Raw genomic sequence first — 22,189 nt, 5'->3', positions numbered from 1 at the left:
ACACACACACACACACACACAAAATACTTTCATTTGCCATTATGTTGCATTGTTCAGAGCTGCAAGACAGCAGTACAGATATACAGAAATGTTCCAGGGGTATCACATTATGTTGTGCAATATAGCTCATTTCACAATCCATGTAGCTGTCCAGAATTTCTATCCATCAGTCCTCCCCTCTTCTCTTTGCTTCTGTTTGATTTTTAAGAAAACAGTGATTCTGATGGATTTGCACTTGTGCTAGGGTTTGGGAAAGGTCCATGCAGGAATGGGCATAGTCACATGATTAGTGAGATGGCAACATTCCCCCCTCCCAATAAACTCAAACAAAACAAAAATTGAAGAAAAGAACAGAACAGGACTAGAAAACTCATTTTTTTGACATATCTAAAAAAAGGGGACAAGAACAGTAGTCCTTTGTTCTTCTCATGGGGACAGGAATGAAGAAGGAGGGAAGAGGGACTTGATTTCTTCTGTTCACAAGAGAATGGTTGGAGGGAATTCTTCAGAGTTTTTCAGGGGATGGGACCCAAATGCAGTGCCCAGACTGGTCCTCAATGATTTGTTTGATTTTGTTATAAATCTCTTCCAGCGAGTCACCCTGTACAATGGCTAAAGTAAAGAGGAAAACAAAGTTATTACTGTGGTCCACAACATATCTCCAAAACATGGCAATTCTGCTTTTCTCAACAATTCTATAATTCATCACAAAGAAATGATGAATACACTCACAGAACTGTGGTTTTGATTAGCTAGTCTCTTAGTTTAGAGCAGTAAGGAAAACTGGCTAGAGCTCCAAGCCTAGAGCTTGAAGACAATTTGCTGAGAGACAGTAAAACTGACTAGCCATAAATAGAAAACATGTTTACTGAGCACCCATTATACGCCAGACCTTGTATTTCATGTTCCTCTTGGCTACTACAAAGTTGGCAGCAGATACCAACAGTAAAATAAACTCCAAAGACTCAAAATACGAGAGTATATTTATAAATTCTTGCCCTGCTTAAACTAGCAGCACTATGAATTAGAATTTATTCAGTACCAATCTGTACATATGTGTCACTATAAAAGGCAAAGAATATATTACACAGATGTCTCCCTAAGCTTTTAGGAACTGAACCCCAAAAGTAGGTAACAATATAACTACATACATGCATACATGCATGGTTATAGACAACCTGAGCACCACACAAAAGAATCATCATCAAACAACAAATTCAGCACCTAAAACATGCGAGGTAAAGTACTGGATTAGGGTGGGGAAACTGAGGAAAAGGAAAAATAAGGCAATATAAAGAGACTATATTCTAGTTAGTTTGGAGGCTCATGTGTGAAGCAGTTGGATTCTGGTGGCCTCTTGTTTTAGTTGAAAGTCAGGTGTAAACTGATTGGTTTTCACACACACAATTGTGTGTGGGCTGATTGGATTTACTGGTCTTAGCTAACAATCAGCTGTGGGCTGGAAGCCTCTTGTTTAAGTCAATCATGACCAGGTGTGCTGGCCTTTGTATTTAAAAGCTGGTTGGGCCCTCAGGTCTGATGTTAGTTGTGTTTGGGAAGAACATTCTCCTAAGTGGTACAGCACTGGTCTGCCAGTTTGCTGTACTGAGGTAACTTGGGTGTGCTACGATATTGAATGCTGTGCCACTGGTGTGTCAAATGCCATAAGGTTTACCCATGGTAGACAGTGTTTGGAGGAGCTCCCAGATTAAGACAGGCTTGGAAGCAGGATTGGCATCACTTCTTAAGCAACATGCCTTTGGAAACTCTATGAACATTAGAGAAATGATAATAGTTATAGAAGAGGGTTCAGATTCTTTGCTCACAGGTTCACTATGAGTCATGCTCGACTTGATGGCACTAAATAACAACAATATAATTTAGTTAGGGACAAGGAGACAAAAACTAATAAAGCAATACAACTTTTGCTGCTGGTAGTGGTGTCTATTACAAACTGTCTGAAGTGTTAAGGCTGAATAGAGAGAACTTGAGTCATCTGGCAAGGCTTGTATTCAAGAATATCCAGAAATACTTTGCAAGGTGTCTAAACCTCTTTTGAGATAGTTAAAGAAATAGATACAAAGTTGTTGCCATGTTACTGGGCAGTAGGAATTCTCACCTGTAAAGTATTCTCCAAACTCTTGCTCCAGTTTCATTGCTTTGTCATAGATCTTATTTGCTTGTTCATATGTCTGCCGTCGGTTCATTTCCCTTTCAAAGATAGACACAGAAAAGAAGTGGTATTAAACTAGATTCTTTATTATAAGACAAAAGATTGTTCAAAGCTCCCTGAAAATTTTCTTAGTTTCTCTCTCACAGAGCAGCAGTGGCTCATTTGCGTATCCTTCTTAAAGCCTTCCAGCACCAGAAGTCCAACTAGGAATAAATGGACAGGTACTCAAAACAGAAGAAATATGCAGTGATCAAAACTGAGTTGCATAAATGTTGGAGAGGATGCAGAGAGATAGGAACTCTCATACAATGTTGACGGGATTGTAAAATGGTACAATCACTCTGAAAGGTAGTTTGGCATTTCCTCAAAAAGCTGAACGTGAAATTCTGTATGACTCAGCTATTTCATTGCTAGGAATATACCCTGAGGAAACTAGAACTGAGACACAAATGGAGATCTGTACACCAAGGCTCAGAGCAGCATTATTCACCATCACAAGACCATGGAAACAGCCCAAATGTCTGAACACAATCAAATGTACTGAGAAATTGTAGTACATTCACATGAGGGAATATTATGCAACATTCAGGAGCAATTGTTTAGAAAATTACCACATAACGTGGGAGGGACTGGAGAACATTATGCTGAGTGAACTAACTCAGGGTCATAAGGACAAATATTGCATAGGAACATTATTTTAGAAGTAGAGAAATAACTAGTAAAATGTATATGAGGATCCAAGTGGGGGATTGGGGGAGCACAGGGGTAAAGATGGGCAAGGGAGAAATCATAGGGTTGCACAAATTGGTGGGTGGAGAGAAGAGGGGGTAAAGGAAATAGAAAAGGTCCAGCAAGGATCTGGAAAGATAGGGTAATGGTAGGCATAATGGTGATTAATTTTATAAAACATAATGAATGGGAATGACTGTATGAAACACAAGGTGAATGAAGGATTGTGTGAAACACAATGTATACAAACTTTGTAAGCAAATCAATAGAAAATAATTTTTTAAATAAAACAGATAAGTTACCAGACAGACACATTATATGTATACATATGTGCTTGTATGCATGCAGTTAGATAAAAAAATATTGAGTTGCACACTTTCCTCCAAATTTTTCTTGGGTCCCACTCCTATCTACAATTCAGTTTATTCTCTATTTTGTTTCTAGATCCCCATCCTAGTTGATAATTTGTCTCAGCAAATACTTACATAAGTGCTTCAATGGATTTGGGCTTGACGAAAATGGCAATGGGGTAAAGGTGTGCTTGCTGCAGCCTCTTGATAGCATTGCCCGAAACATCTAAGATGCAGTGCTTGCCCTGAAAAAGCAAAGACTGTATCAGCCCCACCGAATCCTTGATCACTCAACTCCAAGCAGATATCCACTGGCATTCCAAACATCCATTGTAAGGGAGCCCAGGGCCACCTAGTGCACCAGATGTTCTTAACCTTGAGATAGCCAGAGAACTGAATAGCCTGTGGACTGTCAAAAGAACAAACATATGTCTTGGAGAAGGTGCAAGCCAGAGTGCTCCTTAGAGGCAAGGATGATAAAGCTTTATCTCACATACTTGGGCATGTTGCTAGGAGAGGTTATTTCTTGGAGAGGGACATCATGCTCTGAAAGGTAGATGGACAGTTGAGAGGAAGACCCTCAACCAAGTTGATTAACACAGTGACTACAGCAATGTGCTGGACTGTGCCAGAGATTGGGAGGATGGCACAGGATAGGACTGAGTTTAGAGTTCATAGGGTGGCTATGTGTACTTGACTCAATGGCTCCTAACAAAAACAGCCAGAAAGTAGCCTAGTCCATAGGGAGTTTCACAGTTAACTCAAAGGCCCTGCCTGAAGCCTAAAAGTTAATGAAAATCTCTGGTGATTTGAATCCACCAAGAGATACACAGGAGAAAGATGGGCAATCTCCCTTGTAATTTACAGTCTCAGAAAGCCACTGAAGGGTCAGCTATGAATTAGTTCTGACTCCATGGCAATTGAGTTTGAGAGTATTGCTTCTGAGCAAGATGAGCCACATTTGCAGGAACTCGCCCCAGAATTTTGCATACTTATTCCCTAGTACGCAAAATTCTGGGGCAAGTTGAATGAAAAAGGCAGACACTTTCATTAAAGGACTAGGAATACTCAGAATTGGCATGGCTTTGTCAGAAGTACCATTTAGTAGGTCCTGTTTAGAAGATGAGGATTCAAGTGGGATTTCAATGTGAACATTTATATCTTCCCTATGAGGTTTATTTAAGCCAGACTCTCTACTTACTCTCTCTGCAACAGCCCGAACTGACTGAATGCTGGTCCCATAGAGATTATCATTGAATTGGCCTGCCTCAATGAACTTGTTATCCTGAATATCCTTCTCCATTTGTTCTCGGGATACCACAAAGTGATAGTCTTGTCCATCTACCTCATTATCACGCCGAGGTCGGGTAGTATCTGGGGGAAGAAAGAAATGCTAGACAGCCCAAGGACAAGATCTGCTCCATGTAAAATAGCTGATTGATTCCTATCTTCTTTTCAGTCACATGGTCACTCTAACATTCTAGATAAGTAGAGTGAGAAAGAAGTTCATCTTCCCTACTTCTTTTCCAGGTTTCCCATACAAGATAACTCTTTGCTTCACCTTAAACCGGACCAAGAAGGTGAGGTTTTTGAGCCAAAGACTAAGAAAACATACCAAATTTGGTATGTTAAGCAAGTGAACTTAAAAACGTTTTTACCCAGTCACATCTGGATGACTTTGGCCAAGGGTTCACAATTTTCCAATCATACCCAACTATCAATGTACTGTTCCAGTCATTTCTGGGTAATCTTCAGCAGAATTTTGCTAGTGTGTGATTTTCTATAATTTCCACACTCTGTTGGATCAACTTTTTTGGAATGGGAATAAAAATGGATCTCTTCCAGTCAGTGGTTCAAGTAGTTGTCCTCCAGATTTCTTGGCACAACTTGGTGAGCACATACAGGACAGCATCTGTTTGTTGAAATACATCAGTTGGTATTCCATCAGTTCCCAGAGATTTTTTTTTTGCCAAGTTCTTCAGAGCAGCCTGAACTTCCTCCTTCATCACCATTGCCTCTTTTTTTTTTAAAAAAAATCTTTTATTCGTGTGTGTGTGTGTGTGTACCATCAAATCAGATCTGACTGGTATAGGAGGAGACTGTCTCTCCTTTTCCAGCAGAGCATCTGGTGTATTCAAACCACACACCTCTGGGATTGCAGTGCAGCTTCTTGCCACTAGGCCACCAGAGCTCCCGACCATTGCCTCTTGATCCTATATTGTTTCTCGAAATTCTTCTGCGTCAGCTAATTCTTTTTGGTACAGTGACTCTGTATACTCTTCTTTTAATGTTTCCTGAATCATTCAATAATCTGCCCATAGTATTCTAAAGCATTGCAACTCATGGCTTGAATTTGTTCATCAGTTCTTTCAGCTTAAGAAATGCTGAGCAAGTTCAGCCCTTTTGATTTTCTGACTCCAGGTCCTTGCACATTTCATTATAATAGTTTGCTTTGTCTTCAGATGCTGTCCTTTGAAGTCTATTCAGCTCCTTATCTTCCTGATTTCATCTCTGCTTTGGCTGAGATCCATTTTGGTCTTTTCTTCTTCTTCCTTCTTTGTAATTACTTTTTGCATTCTTCATGAATGATATTTCTTGATATCTTCCCATAGCTTATCTGGTTTTCTTTCATTAGTGTTCAAGGCCTTGAACTAATTCCTGAGTTGGTTTTTAAATTCAGGGGTGATAGACTCAAGATCAAATTTTTATTCCTGTGGATAAGATTTAACCTTCTTTAGCTTTAATTTGAACTTGCATATGAGTAGTTGATGGTCTATCAGAAAAACAAGCTGGGTTTAGAAGAGGCTCTGGCACTAGAGACATTATATATCAGATGGATCTTGGCAGATAGCAAAGAGTACCAGAGGAATATCTATCTATGTTTCATTGACTATGCAAAGGCATTTGACTGTGTGGATAACAACAAATTGTGGCTAACCTTGAAGAAAATGGCAATCCCAGAACACTTGATTGTGCTTATGCAAAACCTATACTTGGACCATGAAGCAGTCCTCAGAACAGAGTAGGGAAACATTGCATGTTTCAAAATATATGCAGGACAGATCATTTGGGAAGCAGGGCTTTAAGAGGAGGAATATGGTATCAGGATTGGAAGAAGACTCATCAACAACCTTTGTTATGCAGATGACACAACCTTGCCTACTCAAACTGAAGAAGACTTGAAACGCTTGCTGCAGAAGGTCAAGAACTGTAGTCTTCAATATAGATTGAAGCTCACCATCAAGAAGACAAAGATTCTCATCACTGGTCCAATTGGCAGCACCATGATAGATGGAGAAGACACTGAGGTTGTTAACAGTTACAGCTTGCTCAGTTCCACAATCAACACTCTTGGTGCCAGCAACCAGGCAATCAAAAGACATATTGCATTGGGAGAATCTGCTGTCAGGAACCTCTCCAGAGTACTGAAAAGCAATGATGTCAGTCTTGAGACTAAGGTGTGCCTAATCCAGGCCATGGTCTTCACAATTACTTGTTATGCTTCAGAGAGTTAGACAATGACAAAGGATGACAGAAGAATTGATGCCTTCGAATTGTGGTGCTGGAGAAGAGTTTTGAACATACCATGGACTGCTATGAAAGCAAATAGATCTGTCTTGGAGAGGGTGAAATCAAATTTCTCCTTGAAGGCTAGGATTTTGAAGCTCTGTCCTACATACTTTGGGCACATGGCCACAAGAGACTAGTCTTTGGAGAAGGACATCTTGCTTGGAAGGGTAGAGGGACAGCACAGGAGAGGAAGCCCCTGGATGAGATGGATTTGATACAGTGACTGCGTCATTGGAGGTTGGTGTGTTGGAGTTAGCGAGACTGACTCAGGATAAGGCAGGGTTCAGCGCTGTTGTACATAGGGTCACTATGGGTCGCAAGCTACTCGACAGCACATAACAACCATCACCACCAAACTATCACCACTCATTCTTCTCTCTAAGAGAATACGTAACCAAACCTAATATCTTAGTCCTAACTAAATTAGCTTTTTAGAAATCTTTATTGCCTTTTCCCAGAATAAAACAGGAGTGGCATCTACTTTCTAAACAATATGCCTCTGGAAACTCTATGAACTTTGATAAATGATGATAGTTATAGAAAGGCTTGAGGTCTTTTGTTCATAGGGTTGCTATAAGTTGTGCTTGACTCGACAGCAATCAACAACAACATTGCCTTTTTCCAAGGCATTAGATATACCCCTGTTACATTACTGACCTAAAATCTGATCTTGGAAATTTTCCATAAAACATCAAAGCAACAATTTCCCAAGGCATCAATGTCCCATTCCCAAAGCCTTCTTGGACTCTTACGTGGCACACAGGATCCAAATTTATGTGGGAATTCAGAGATCAGGTCATCATTAAGTCGGTCCTTCATTGGGCCCAAGATGATCACAGGCCTGGCATAGTGAACTGGAGAGGAAGAGTGTTGAAATAATGAACAGAGCTTTTTCACTAGACAGCCTGCTCTATTTCAGAGTCAGCCTGGAGTCACAACTCGGATAGGGTGAAGCATCCATGGTCTTTTTCTGACTTTTAACTGGAATTTAAGGCTTACCAATACCTTAAAGAGATCTTACAATCAGATTTTAATTAGAGGCAAGTCTGAAATTCCTCTAGTTAATTATTCTGTCACCCAAAAAAGATGTTGAAGTTGTAAACCCTGTATCTCTGAGTATAAGCTTATTTGGAAATATAGAGGTTTTTGTTATGTTAATGAATACATATCGAGTAGGGTGGAATATAAACTTAATAATTTCCGAGTAGTATTTTAAACAGAGGAATAGAAGCAGAGACACACACAGAGGAGGAGACCATGTTGAGGGACTTCTACAAACCTAAGACTGTCAAGGAAGAAAGGAGCCCTGGTTGCATACTGCATTATAAGTTGGGCCACCAGCTGAAAAGTCAGTTATTTTAATCCAATAGTTGTTCCACAAGAGAAAGATGAGCAGTCTCCTCCTGTAAAGATTTATAGCCTTAGAAACCCAGGAGAAGGTCGCCATGCATCAGAATTGACTCCACAGCAGTAGTTATGTAAATATTATATATATATATGTATATATATATATACACACACACACATATATATCATACATATACATTTATATACTGATAAGAAGGGATCTTTTCTTAGGGCCAATACATTTCTGTTCTTTAAAGCCACAAATTTGTGGTATTTTTGTTAAGTCAGCATTAGGAAACCAAGACACTCACCAAAATATTCAGGGTAAATTTTTTTATTGAAATCAATAGCTGAACTGAAAAAGAACTACAACTGAAAGAAAGAATCAGGATCTGTCTTTGAGCAGCAGTTATACCCATAGAAGTAGACTTTTATCCTCCTAATAAATCTGTACTTTCCTTTTCAAAATACTCCTGGAACAAACAAAAAGTATAATGAGAGGTACACACTGAAGAGCCTTCCCTAAAATACTAAGAAGAAGCAGGAAGAACCCAGCCCTAGATATGCATATCTACTCTTCTAGGGTCTTTTCTCTGCTTCTACAGTCAACCACTGTGTTGAGCCTCACTGACTAGGAAACTAACATAAAGGCAAGACTCTCAGAAAAGGGCTTACTTTCTTGCCGAGTCACTGGCTCATATGACAAAATAGCATCCTCTTGTCCTTCTACAACAAAAAAGGGAGAAAGTTAGTATTTTATGATCTGCTTCTCTGCATCCTCATCTCCCTACAACATTTACCCAACACCTACCTCTGCCAGAAAACAACCTTATCAAGTGCCACTGACAACTACTCCATTGTCCTTGATGCTTTCCATTTGGTGAGAAAGCACTGCCTCTGGAGGCAAAATACACTTTTTCAGTTGAGTAAAGGGACATAACCCAGGGACCAAAAACCCTCCACTAAAAAACTCTCCAGTTTCTTAGCAACAGTTCTTTGTGTGTGTTATTTCATTATATAGTTTTAAAACAGTAAATTTATTAACAAAATAGTTTAATATTTGTCAGTAGCATGGTAAATAAGATCACTCCTGTTAATTATATAAAATATTTCTTACAAATGTCAAAGATACATCATAAAGATAACTATAACAGATCTACTTTTTTTAAACAGATCTACTTTTGAAATTAATATGTAGTCATACTAATTCTTATCCAAGTGCAATTCTTCAGCTCACACCAGGAGACTAAGGTGCGCCTGATACAGGCCATGGTTTTTGCAATCACTTGTTATGCATCAGAGAGTTGGACAATGACTAGGGAGGATAGAAGGAGAATTGACGCCTTTGAGCTGTGGTGCTGGAGAAGAGTACTGAATGTACCATGGACTGCCAAGAAAACAAACAGATTCATCCTAGAGAGGGTTAAACCAGTCTGCTCCTTGGAGGCAAGGATTCTGGGGCTTCGCCTGACATACTTTGGACATGTAAGGAGAGACAGGTCTTTGGAGAGGGACATCATGCTGGGTAGAGTAGAGGGACAGCGCAGGAGGGGAAGACCCTCTATGAGGTGGATTGATTCAGTGACTGGGGTACTCGGGATGGGTGTGTCAGGGGCAATGAGATTGGCACAGGATAGAGCACGGTTTAGGGCTGTTGTACATAGGGTCGCTATGAGTTGCAAATGACTCGACGGCACATAACAACAACAACATCAGTATATTATTTACTTAATTCATTCTGAATTTCAGTGGCAAAAAAGTATCAATAAAATGTTGCCTTTATTATTAGACATAGGGAGCTCTGGAAGCCAAGTGATAAGAAACTCCACTGCAATCCCGAAGGCACATGGTTTGAATCCACCAGCTGCTTCATGGAAGAAGGATGGCCATCTCTTATAGTGCAATTAATAGCCTCTGAAAACCCACTGAATGGTCAGCTTTAGGTTGGTTCTGACTCGGTGGTACTCAACACAACAACATTATTAGACCTTCACCTTTCTGCTTATCCTCAGTTTGAATTAAAATGATCTAAATGTTTCATAATCTAGTCCTAATCTATTTCTGTCATCCTTAGTTATCAACTAAAGTGAATCTTCATTACACATTCTCTGTACTTCATTACCCATACAACTTTGTCAAATTTGCTCCTATTGCCTCTACCAATAATCTTTCACACTAATAAGAATCTTATTAATAATGCAATAATAGACTTAATTTTTAATTTTCCAAGACATCTCTACCTATTTTGAAATTGTATTTGCTCTAGTGCTTACATCACACAACTTGGTGGATTTGATATCTTTTCTAATATCTTGCTTCTCTGATCTGAGAAAATATTAAGTTATTTGAGAGTATAAAGATATAGTTTTCTTTATCCTTGAGTAAATTCTTTATCTAATTCAAAACAAGAAAAATGGACAAAGTCATGCAGGCTTAGTTTAGGATTAGGAATAGTTCAATTGTCTTCAGTTGCTCTCCTATTCTGGTAAGAACCAAAGGGAAGCTGCAAGATACACTATCTGATCCTCTTATCTCTAGCAAAGTCAGGCACTCATGCAGATCTAGCCTAATCTTAGTTACCTTTTTAAGATAAAAAAAAATAGCACTAGGGGAAGCATCTAGAAAATGACACATGGATGGAGGGGTGGGGAGGTGTTTAAGGTTCCCAGTACCCTTTGATAGCAGTGTTGAGTTCTCTCTCATGACAGAGATCCATAAAGCCTAGCAATAATGAACTTTCTTAAAACAGTGGCAGGTTCCAAAGTGTTTTGAGAGTGGTACTAGCAGAAACAGTAATGTCTGCATCAAGCCACAAGATGCTTGTTAAAAGGCTTCTTGTGAGTTTATTCCTGTGAAGATTTTACACTGGCCTCTAGCCACCACAACTACTGAGAAGTGACAGCTTCCAAAGATCAGGAGACTTGAATTGTGGCTTTTCTAGTCTGATCACTAATCTTCAAAGGAACCGTTGGCGATTCTTTGATCACTTAACCCAGCTAAAAGGTTGCTGAAAGGATGTTATTAGTTGTCATCAAGATGATTCTGACTCATGGTAAACCCATGAATGAGAATTGGAACTGCTCCACTAGGCTTTCAAGACTATGACCTTTCAAATGTAGATTACCAGGTCTGTCTTCCAAGGTGCTTCTGAGTAGGTTTGTAAAGTCAATTATTGGTAGCACCCAGGGATTCCAAGCCTTTACCTAGTTCCTAGAGCCTTAGAAAGGCAGATTCAGGGTAATACCCAACAAAAGCCAGTTTTCTTCTGGCCTCTGAACAAGTCTGTAAAATTGTGAGCACCTATGCTCCTCAAAGATTGTGAGAATGGCACAGGATAGGACAGGGTTCAGATCTGTTGCTCACAGGGTCACTACAAGTGTACACAAATTGATGGCACCTACCAACAACATGTTCCACAGTGCTCTTGACAGTAATTTAGTCCAAGGGCCCCAGATATACTTTTAAGTCAAGTTCTGGCCAGAAATGCCAGTCTCTCATACTCTCCTTTAATCCACAAGGTAAATTTTATCTCATAAGAATGAACTAACCATAGCATTTCTAGGATCTCAAAGTGTATCTGGCTAAAAGAAGCACTAGCCTCTGAATAGAAACAATCCATCTACAGTGCTAAAATGAGAATGACTAGAACTATACAACATGAGGTGAATGGCACACACTTACTGGAACTGCTTTCGCTGTCACTGGTGTTGCATGTCACTCCCTCTGCAAGCCAACAACAAAGAAACTCCAATTCAGAACCACTGAAAAATCACACATAGGACAAAACTCAAATGCTACGGTGGGAAACATCAAACTGCCAACCAAATCAAGCAATAGGAGGCATTCATATCCAGGGTACCAACTCGGAGGCACAGCTCTAATCCTGAACCTCTTACTTGTCACCTTTTACTTGTCCCCAGAACCCTGTATCTTGCAAATTCCTACTTAAAGACATCAAATCTCACCATCTTCAGCTCATCTTCTTCATTTGAGAACTTGGATAATTTTCAAATTCTATTCCTAAATTTATATCTCAAGCTAACAATAGGAAATAAAAGGCAGTGATAACATAAAGTCTGGATACAAAACTGCCCTGAAACTTCCTGCCCAGACAGAGCTCTTTAAGTAAAGAATATGTATAAAGTGTCAGAACTAAGAGACTAAGTAGCGATGAACCACCAGAAAAGAAAGCTTGGCTAGAAAGCAAAGCTTTGGCTATTTGGTAGGAGCCAACATCCATCTTGCTTCCACTACCAAGAAGGTAGGCTTGGATTGGTTAAGGGTGGGAGTGATAGTGAGTTGAAGGGATGCTCTTCCATCCATCATAAAATATACGTATAAAAAAACCCCAACAACAACAACAACAAAAACCCCCACAAAGACAACAAACAAACAAGAACACTTGGAGGATAAAACAGTCTCCTTCTTTTAGAGTAAGTGTGTGGGTAGAGAAAGTGCAAGCAGAGGAGCTGGCACTCTCAAGAGATAGTGTGGCACAAAGGCCACATCTTACAAAAAGACAGGCTTATGAAGATGAGACATGGACATATGCACTATGGATAGAGACAGTGCTTGTTTCAGCCAAGACAATACTGTCCTAGATCACGATATGCTATGGTCCCCCAGGTAGAAATCATTGAGTTGCCATACATAACTAGTTCCTGAGCAATCTTCAGGTTGATGTCATGAGGAAATCCTTACTTTCACACCTTTGTTATATAATGAAGGAGAGTATATGCTGAAAGAACCTATCTAACCTGGATGCTTGCATGTACATCTCTGCACAGCAAGGACATTAGAGCCCCATAATCAATATTCCATCATTTTCTACTCTAGGATTATTTTTCATAATAAAGGCCAGTCAGAGTTCATCCAAGATAAGGCACTAGAGGGACATGTTCATAAATGTTACTGATGTAGGTTGTTCCCAGTAATTGAGATGGTAACAGCCATAATTCCTAAACCCACTCATTAAGTGTTATCACTGGAAGAAGAATAACAGCTAGCCGGTAGCCCTTACATCAAAGCAGTCTAGAAATTAATTGAATGGTCACTCTTGGAGTAACACTTCTCAAGTGGGACACCAAGATATGTCCTTACCATTTAAATGTCCAAAAAGGAAACAAAGACATGAATGATTAGGTTTTATTAGGGTGCCAGGGATTCAGCAAAAGTATGACATTTTAAAACCATAGATACTTCTTCCTGCTGTAGCATCAAAGTTTTAATCTACACTACCCTCCCCTCACCCCTCACCATCAACCATATCTCCCTACCTCCACCCCTAATATTTCAGTTCATGCCAGAAACATATTTAATGGTGTTTAACTTTGACTTACTCGGATTTTTTGCTCCATAATAATCGTCACTTAACCCAGGGAAGTCCTGATTTCACAGACAGCGAGGATAGAAAAGAAGAGAGGGAGGGGAGAAAAGAAGAAATAGAAAAAAAGACAAGGGAAGGGAGAATACAGAGCCAGGTAAGCATTAGTGACAGAATTATGAAATACTATGAAGACCTATGACTATAGTAATTTTAAGAACTTTACTAAGAAATAAAATCGTAGATGAGGCAAGATAACGGACTTCATGCTGCTCAATTTGTTACTGGAGGTACTTGGAGTAGACTACCTTTCTGAAGTGCTCTATAGCCTACAGGACAGTCCAGTGACATTCAACGGTTTAGAAAACCTGCTAAATTTGGAATTGTAGAAGCCAAGTTTTTCCCTTGTCCTTGAAATCATTTGTTCCCTCACAGGAACAAAACATCTATGTATGATAGGTAGGCAGACTATTATCAACAGCCCAAGAAGCTCTCACTCAACACTAATTTATTCTGTCCCTTAAGGAAACCTTCATGCAATCTAAGGTGTAGCCTTCACAACTGACCAGAGTTGTACAGCACTCAGGAGATTGGTTCAGCTTCTGGAGAATAAATATAGCAGTTTCAATTCTGTCATCCAACAGGCACACTTCCCATAGCATACCCGGGTTATTGATCAGCAAATACCTCATAAGGTTGGGCTCTGTATGGAGTATTTTTTACTCGGCTGATGTACTAGAGTGAAATCACTTAGGATTCTGTCTCAAATTGTGTTCTATTGCTCAAAAGCAGAACTAACTTCATCTGCTGCTCTTTACTGAGCTACCCAGGATTTAAGAATCATCACTTTTGTCTCTAACCAGGTATCATCCTAAACATCAATGGGCTACATATACCAAGACTATCTATCAAATTAGCCTACAGAAAGTATATTTCTTATCAGAATTTGTTAGTCTTCTGCAAGTTTAACAGCTCAGGACTCCAAAACACTCCGAACTCCCCCATGTAAGGTCAAAGAGTCACTGGTAAATGAGAGATGCTTACAGTTCATAATGCAGCTAATGAAAAATATTTTACCAGCTCAACCAAATGTTTAAGGTTAAGGTCAGAGCAGTTAATTTCTGAGTAAGATTTAGCTGCACTAAATTAGTTCTTAAAATTTAGCTCACCTTAACTGTTTAAAAGGGATATGTGATCCCTAAGTCTCTGTAAACTTTCATTAAAATTAATTAAAAAAATCTGCTCACCTTTATGCCCTTTTCTAATAAACCAGCTGTATGTTATCAATAAATCTTTATTTAGAAACTTGAGCAACATATTTTTCGTGTTAATTCATTTACGTAGGAAGGATTTTATTTTGAAAAATGGCTTTGCAATTAATTCTAGTATGACAGTAAGTCTGTTGAGAATTGTGTGGCCATCATGCAAGTAATTCAAGAAGTATTTCTAAATTCAGGTGTCCAAGGAAGAAAAAGCTCTTCTCTTGACACAGATGAGTGAAATTAAGAAAAACACAAGACAAAGAAGCCAAGAAAACAACACTGAGGCTTACACCTTATTCTCTTTCTAAACCATTTTTCTAAAGTGAACAATCAGAAAATAGTTCATTATCCCAATAGAAGAACTCAGTCTGGCACTTCCAACTCTCCCAGGTTCCTGGTAGCCTGGCCCGTGAACAAGTTCCACGTCAGAGCCTCCAGAAATAATTTTGAGTGAGGAGTTGGGCAAATGAGACTCAACATTTCCCTGGACAAACCAATTTCTACCCTGACTCTCTGTAAATAACAGATCACTTATGCATATGCATGCATACATTGACACACACAGATTCACTCACTCTTCTCATAAGAGATGATGCAAATGAGAAAGAAGACAGGGAGGTGAATTGTGTGCTCTTTGTACTCTGCTGCTACTTACGTTCCTGTATGCTGCTTTCCTGGGCCATATTTTCTCTGCTCTTGTAAAATGGAAACTTTCGAGAGAGGTGCAAACTCTTTTTACGTTTCGTTTTGATCGACTGTGAAAGAACATGAAGATGGAGGGGAAGGACAGAAGGGGAAAAAACAGAACAATGGATTTTAAAGCATGCAAGAAAAACTAAAATGAAGACAATGGTGAGCTAAATAAAAGTCATCTCTCACAAATGGAGTCTATGAGATTAAACGAACATTGATGCAAGAGAAAAACATTATGTTCACAAAAAAATGTTGTATGGATGTAAGAAGTTTCTACCTAATTCAGACTCACAGCACTCATTGATACTTCTTAAAGAACAAGTGTCACTATAGCCTTCTGAATAAATGCCCTAAGGTGCCACTGACAAACAGAGTCATTTATTCCTATATCAGTCTGGAAAGTCTTTGGTCTGTGAACCTTAGAAGAGAAAAAGAGTGAACGGAGAGATACCTCATGTCTCACTTTATCTGAAATGAGGTGGGAGCTCTGGGGATTGTTTTCCACTGAATGATGAAGCCAAGTTATATAGTTAAGTTATACACTCAAAAAGGTGTCTAAAGCCAGACATCCACAAGTTGTTTCACTTAACCCAAGTAAATCAGACTTCCAGATAATCCACCTTCCAAACATCATCAAAAGCCAGCCAGCTATTCATAGAGAAAGGCTACAGACAAACCATGTATTTGAAAGTGTTCCCTTTCATCTTTTTTAAAACAGTTAATATTCTTCTAGGACAGAGACGGCTATTTGAAAAGAAGATTCTCTTTTTGTGTTTCCGAGTTCTCTTAAAATTCAGCCAGAACTGCAAGCTGAATCCCTCTACATATACTAGCTGACCTTGGGAATCCTCACTTACCCTGTTAGACTCAATCATCCCTGTTCTGGCATGGAACTTCACCGTTTTCAATCGAGCTCGCTCTTTCTTTTCCACCCTGTTTTCAAATCAGAAAAAAAGTCCTGTTACTGGTCTCAGCAGTGGGTTGTGGCAAGCACAAAAGCACTCTTTGATTCATTTATTCTAACCTATGTCCTGAACACAAACTTTCTACCAAAAATATATAAGGCACATATGCTGTTCTCAAGAAGGAAGTGGCAAGAATAGTCTCTTTTATGTTAATCATAACTCACCTCTTCTTACTAGGGATTACACCAATTTGCTCACTTTCTCCATGTGGGGTCACCAATCTTGCCTGCCACCATTCATCATCAGAGGCATTAATGACATGTAGAATGTCACCATAAGAGAAGCTGAGTCCCTGACTTGGCAGGCAGCTGTCCCGAGTCCGGTCATAATCAAACAGGGCTCTGAAACACAAAACGAATAATAAAAATTATCATCCCATCCCCAAATGCCAAGGAAACCAATAGTCTGAACACTGATAGTAGAGGAAGGTCAGTCCAAGCAGCACAGACATAACTACCTAACAACAAATTAGAAGGAATTTTCCTTCGTTGTAAATATCCCAATCTCCTAACAAAAAGGAATAAGGGAAGTCTTAGTAGTCCTTTCTCCTCTCTTTATTTCTTATTTTATTTTTTATATTAAAGTTTACAGAGACTTCAGATTTCCATTCATTCATTGTTGCACACTTTCCTCCCTGCCCACCCCTCCCCCTCAGTTCGCTTTTCTCTTTGAAAAGTAAAAAAAAAAAATTTCATTGTTATACAATTCCCCCATGCCCATGCCCACTCTGGTCCCCAAGTCCATTCCACTATGCAGCTTTCATTCTGGATTCTTGTCATGACAATAATACCTAATCATATATTCCTCTTAAACAGTTCTCTCCCTCATCTTTTTCAATGCAGTATACATAATTTATCCCCTCTTAGTTTCCTCCCAACTCTGATGTTAGACCAGCTTTACAACAGTGGCACTGTGCAGTATTTGTCCTTTTGTGACTGAGATATTTCACTCAGCATAGTGTCCTCCAGGGTCTCCCATTTTGTATAATATTTCATGAGTTCCTTGTATTTCAATGCAGCATAGTATTCCATATCTCCTCTTTTCTAGACACAAGCTGGAGGTCTAAAGTAGAACACACTCAATAAACTTCCTCCTCATTCACTTCCAGGAGATTAGGATGGGTGAGGAGGAATCTATTGCCATCTAGGCTTGTGGAAAGAAGAGATTAGTTGGAGCTAGACAAAAGGCACAGTAAATGAAGCTGGAAGTAAAGTTTGGAGCATATTTTGAAGGCCTTGATAGATCAGATTCAGCAGCTGCTGAAGATTCAAGAATAGAGAAGCACAAAATAAAAAAAATATAGGAACATTCATCTGACCACATATGTAATGTAAACAAAGGGGAGGAGCTGTGAATCTGGAGGCATATTTAAACCAAAGTTATCTAAGCTTATTACTTCCAGTTACATTGCCAACTCAAACTCTTGTGAAGTCACTACTTGACACTAGAACTCCCTACTCAAAAACCAAACTCACCTGGATGCAAGATTCTATTATTTTTTTTTTTTTTGCATCCAGTGGAATCTCTCCTCATGTGCTACATGATGGTGATTTCAGTAAGGAGTTGATCTTTCCTACCTGAAACATAGGCCTTGGCTACCTTATTAACCTTCCCTGTTAACAGAAATATTTTCACACATATCCAGTGGTTCTTCCAAAAGACTTCCTCCTGCAATACAGCAGCTGTAAAGTGAGACACTATTTTCCAATGTGCATGCTCAAAAGAAATACAGCATGTAGTAAAACTGTGGAAAGGAAAATACCGATCTAGGTTTTCATGTTCTTGAAATAGAATCTTTAGGAAATCACTATCAGATTATTTGAAAATGAAAAATAACTCAGACAGAAGCCCTTTTCTTCCCTCAATTTATATACTCAAAGCAGTCAGGATAAGTAAAAGTCAGTAGAAAAGGAGGCTTCCAGAAGCTTGTAGAAAAGGGAGCTTCCAGAAGCTTGTAGAAAAGGGAGCTTCCACTCAGCTAGTCTCACTTCTCTCAGTGACAAAATAAAATATAAACACATTTCTACTTCAGGAATTCTGAATTTTCTAATGCAAATAAAGTATTAGTATTCGATCAGCTATAGATATACAGGATAAAGATTTTATTTTAAAGTGACAATGAGAAATACTAAATGTCATTTTATGAGTTTCAAAGGTTAAAATAAATATAATAGAATAGATTTCAGAGTAAGAACAAATTAATTTGGAGAGGAAAGGAAGGTATTTAAATGAATTAGAAGATATAAGGATGAGTTTATAGATGAGAAAGGAGCATTTAATTGTTACAAGTTTGAAACACTAGTGTGACAATCCAATACATGCTTTAGGATGGCACAGAAAAAACAAACACAAAAGAACCACAAACAAGCTAAGTAAAAACAAAATAAACACAGATCAACAAGAATGATAGCAGTTACCACTGAACACTGGGAATAGTACTGTTAGGCTTGGTTGTTTTTTGTTGTTTTTTTTAAACAATGAGTGAGTATGTTATTTTTATAATTTTTTGAAAGTAAATTAAAAAGAAAATGAGGAAATATGTACACAAAGCACCTGACCTGAGCCATTTTCCTCCAGAGGAGGAACATGTTTGGCTCTAAATCTTCTGGCAAACAAGGCAAAAAAGGAAGTTATGGCATTCCAATTGTTTCTAGAGCTCAATACTTGAGCTCTGGGGTCAAGTATTGGCTTGCCAGAGCTGAAGCCAGCAGTATCTCCTAAATGAGTAAGCTTAGATAACTCTGGTTTAAATATACCTCCAAATTCACAACCGTCCCCTTTGTTATGTTGCATACAGTGGAAATTAAGGTTTAGAATATAAAATTCAAATACTAGGCTTCTATGTCTATAGCAGAATCACAGTATAAAAAAAGTGTTGTCCTTTCTGTTCAGTATTCTACAGTCATAAATCCGTCATGTATTGTCTATCTGGATTCTGTTAGATGAATTTCAACTTGTGAGTTCTGGTAGCTTAGTGGCAAGAAGCTGCACTGCAAACCTGAAGGCATGTGTTTCAAAGCTATTCGCTGCTCCACTGGAGAAGGATGGGCAATCTCCTCCCATGCAATTAACTACCTCTGAAAACCTGCTGGAGGGTCAGCTATGGGTCGGTTCTGACTCTATGGTACACAACAACAATGTTTTATAAAAAATATGAAGGAAACACATATAGCAAAACTACCTATATTGTAGCTGTATTTCCACTGAGTCAATTCCCTAGCCATCAAGTCATAGGCGATTCATAATGACCCTACGAACGAAAGACCTGAACACTTGTATAACTTTCATCATTTCTCCAAGTTAATAGGGTTTTTGGAGGCAAGCTATTTTGAAAGTGTATGCCACTCCTACTTCCAAGCTTGTTTTAATTGGGGAGCTCCAACAAACACTGTCCGCCATGGGTAACCATTATCACCTAAAATGGCCCAATAAGAATTTTTAGGCTGCAATCTTTACGGGGAAAAATCCATCAGGTCTTTTATCCTGCAAAGCCACCGATGGGTTTGAACTACTGACCTTTCACTTAGCAGTCAGGCATTTAACTGCTGTGCCATGGTGAAGCTTAGCTATAGACAGCTAGTCATGTCCAGTTAAGGTCTAGTTTAGTATTTATTTAGTAGGTCTTGTGTAACCAACTTAATTGCCTTCCCCCTCCCAAAATCTTTGCAGTGCTGAACATTCATGTGGAATATTAAAATCAATCTTTCAAATGACATATACTTCATGTTATAAAAAACCAGTATGTAAATAACTTGGAATTTGTTCTACCTACCCTATTGATATTGACTATATTTATGGAAGAAATTGCTGGAGAAGCTCAATATTTGCAGTCAAAACTAGGCCAGGGGCAGCCTGTGGGTCAGACCATCAATTATTCATATGCAAGTTCAAATTGAGGCTAAAGAAAATGAAAGTAAGTCCACAGGAATCAAGATATGATTTGAATATTTCCATGTGAATTTCAAGATAATCTTAGTTTGATTTTTGAAGCATTGAACACATCAAAGACTCGATAAGTTGTGGGATGATATCAAGGACATTATTAATGAAGAAAGCAAAAGCTCATTACAAAACCAGAAAAGAAAGAAAAAATCGAAATGGAGGTCATGCCAAAGTAAAAGAGGTGAACAGAAGATTTCAAAGGGCAGTTTGAGAAGATAAAATAAAGTATTATAATGGAATGTTCAGAGAGCTGGAATTGGAGAATAAAAAGGGAAGAACTCACTCTGGATTTCTCAAGCTGAAAGAACTGAAAAACAAATTTAAGCCTTGAGTCACAATATTGAAAGATGCTATGAGCAATATATTGAATGACTCAGAAAGCATCAAAAGAAGATGGAAGGAATGTATAGAATCACTGTACCAGAAAGAACTTATTGACACTGAGTCCCAGAACACTTAATTGTGCTCATCAGGAACCTATACCTGGGTCAGGAGGCTGCTGGGCAAACAGAGCTGGGGAACACTGCATGGTGTAAAATGGAGAAGGGAGTGTATCAGGGTTGTATTCTCTCTACACCTATTTAATCTGTATGCTGAGCAAACTATTCAAGAAGCTGGACTCTGTGAAGAGCAATGTGGCATCAGAATTGGAGGGAGACTCATTAATAACCTGCATTATGCAGATGACACAAGCTTGCTTGTTGAAAGTGAGAAAGACTTGAAGCACTTGTTGCAAAAGCTCAAAGAATGGATCCTTCAATATGGATTGCATCTCAATGTCAAGAAAACAAAGATTCTTACCACTGGACCAATAGGAAACACCAAGATGGATGGAAGGGAGATTAAAACTGTCAACAACTTTATCTTGCTTGGATCCACAATTAACATACTTGGTACCAGCAGTCAGGAAATAAGGAGATGCATTGCACTGAGAAAATGTGCAGTCAGGGACCTCTCCAAATAATTGAGTAGTAATGATGTCAGTTTGAGAACTAAGATGCATCTTATGAAGGCATTAGTCTTTCTGATCACTTGCTATGCATCTGAGAGCTGGACAATGAGTAAAGATGACAGAGGATGAATTGAAGCCTCTGGAGTGTGGTGTTGGATAAGAGCACTGAATATCCCATGGATGGCCAAGAGAACAGATATGTCTTGGAGAAGGTGCAGCTAGAGTGCTCTTTGGAGGCAAGAATCATGAATCTTTGCCTCACCTACATTGGTCATGTTGCTAGGAGGGCTGGCTATTCCTTCAAGAGGAACATGGTGCTAAAAAGGGTGAAGGGTCAGGGAAGGAGAGGAAGACAGGTGGATTGACACAATGACTGCTGCAATGGGTTCCTGTGTGTCAGGAAGTGTGAGGATGTCAAAGGATAGAATAGGGTTCATATGTTTTGTTCATAGGGTCTCTATAGGTCATCCTCGACTTGAGAGCACCTAACAACAGCAACAACAACCCTATGATCTCACCAGTAGACCAATTGGCAACATCATGATAGATGGAATAGAGATTGAGGTTGTTAACAATTACAGCTTGCTTGCCTCCACAATCAACACTCTTGGCACCAGATGTCAGGAAATCAAAAGACTCATTTTACTGTGAAAATCTGCTCTCAGGGCCCTCTCCAGAGTACTGAAAAGCAACAATGTCAGACTAGACACTAAGGTGTGCCTCATCCAGGCCATGGTCTTCACAATTACTTGCTATGCATCAGAGAGCTAGACACTGACTAAGGATGACAGAAGAATTGATGCCTTTGAGTTGTGGTGCTGCAGCAGAGTCTTTTTTTAATTTTATTTTTTATTATTAAATTTTATTAATTTTAATGAACATT

At 39.0% G+C, this 22,189-nt stretch overlaps 1 protein-coding gene across 3 annotated transcripts in view; it reads right to left on the bottom strand.

Annotated features, from left to right (window-relative positions):
• Positions 1-10: 10 nt before the first annotated feature.
• Positions 11-22,189, bottom strand: part of DLG3 (discs, large homolog 3 (Drosophila)) — a 163,456-nt gene continuing 141,277 nt past the window's right edge. Inside the window, exons 4-13 of one of the 3 annotated variants that reach the window (XM_006895966.1) lie at positions 16,577-16,753; positions 16,305-16,380; positions 15,410-15,509; positions 11,851-11,892; positions 8,845-8,895; positions 7,575-7,676; positions 4,454-4,626; positions 3,388-3,497; positions 2,120-2,211; positions 11-612 (exon numbers count right to left, since the gene is read on the bottom strand). In XM_006895966.1, coding sequence (XP_006896028.1) covers positions 506-612; positions 2,120-2,211; positions 3,388-3,497; positions 4,454-4,626; positions 7,575-7,676; positions 8,845-8,895; positions 11,851-11,892; positions 15,410-15,509; positions 16,305-16,380; positions 16,577-16,753 — 1,030 coding nt within the window. In that variant the 3' untranslated portion in view covers positions 11-505. Of the gene's footprint in view, positions 613-2,119; positions 2,212-3,387; positions 3,498-4,453; positions 4,627-7,574; positions 7,677-8,844; positions 8,896-11,850; positions 11,893-13,508; positions 13,555-15,409; positions 15,510-16,304; positions 16,381-16,576; positions 16,754-22,189 lie in introns of all 3 variants that reach the window. The other 2 variants (XM_006895964.1, XM_006895965.1) reach the window with 2 other exon arrangements.

This window comes from Elephantulus edwardii, unplaced genomic scaffold, assembly GCF_000299155.1.
Source record: "Elephantulus edwardii isolate Elephantulus edwardi_28Jun2011 unplaced genomic scaffold, EleEdw1.0 scaffold00178, whole genome shotgun sequence".
Taxonomy (NCBI): Eukaryota; Metazoa; Chordata; class Mammalia; order Macroscelidea; family Macroscelididae; genus Elephantulus; species Elephantulus edwardii.
Note: the sequence above shows the minus strand (reverse complement) of the source record. Positions and strands in the feature narration are given on the sequence as shown.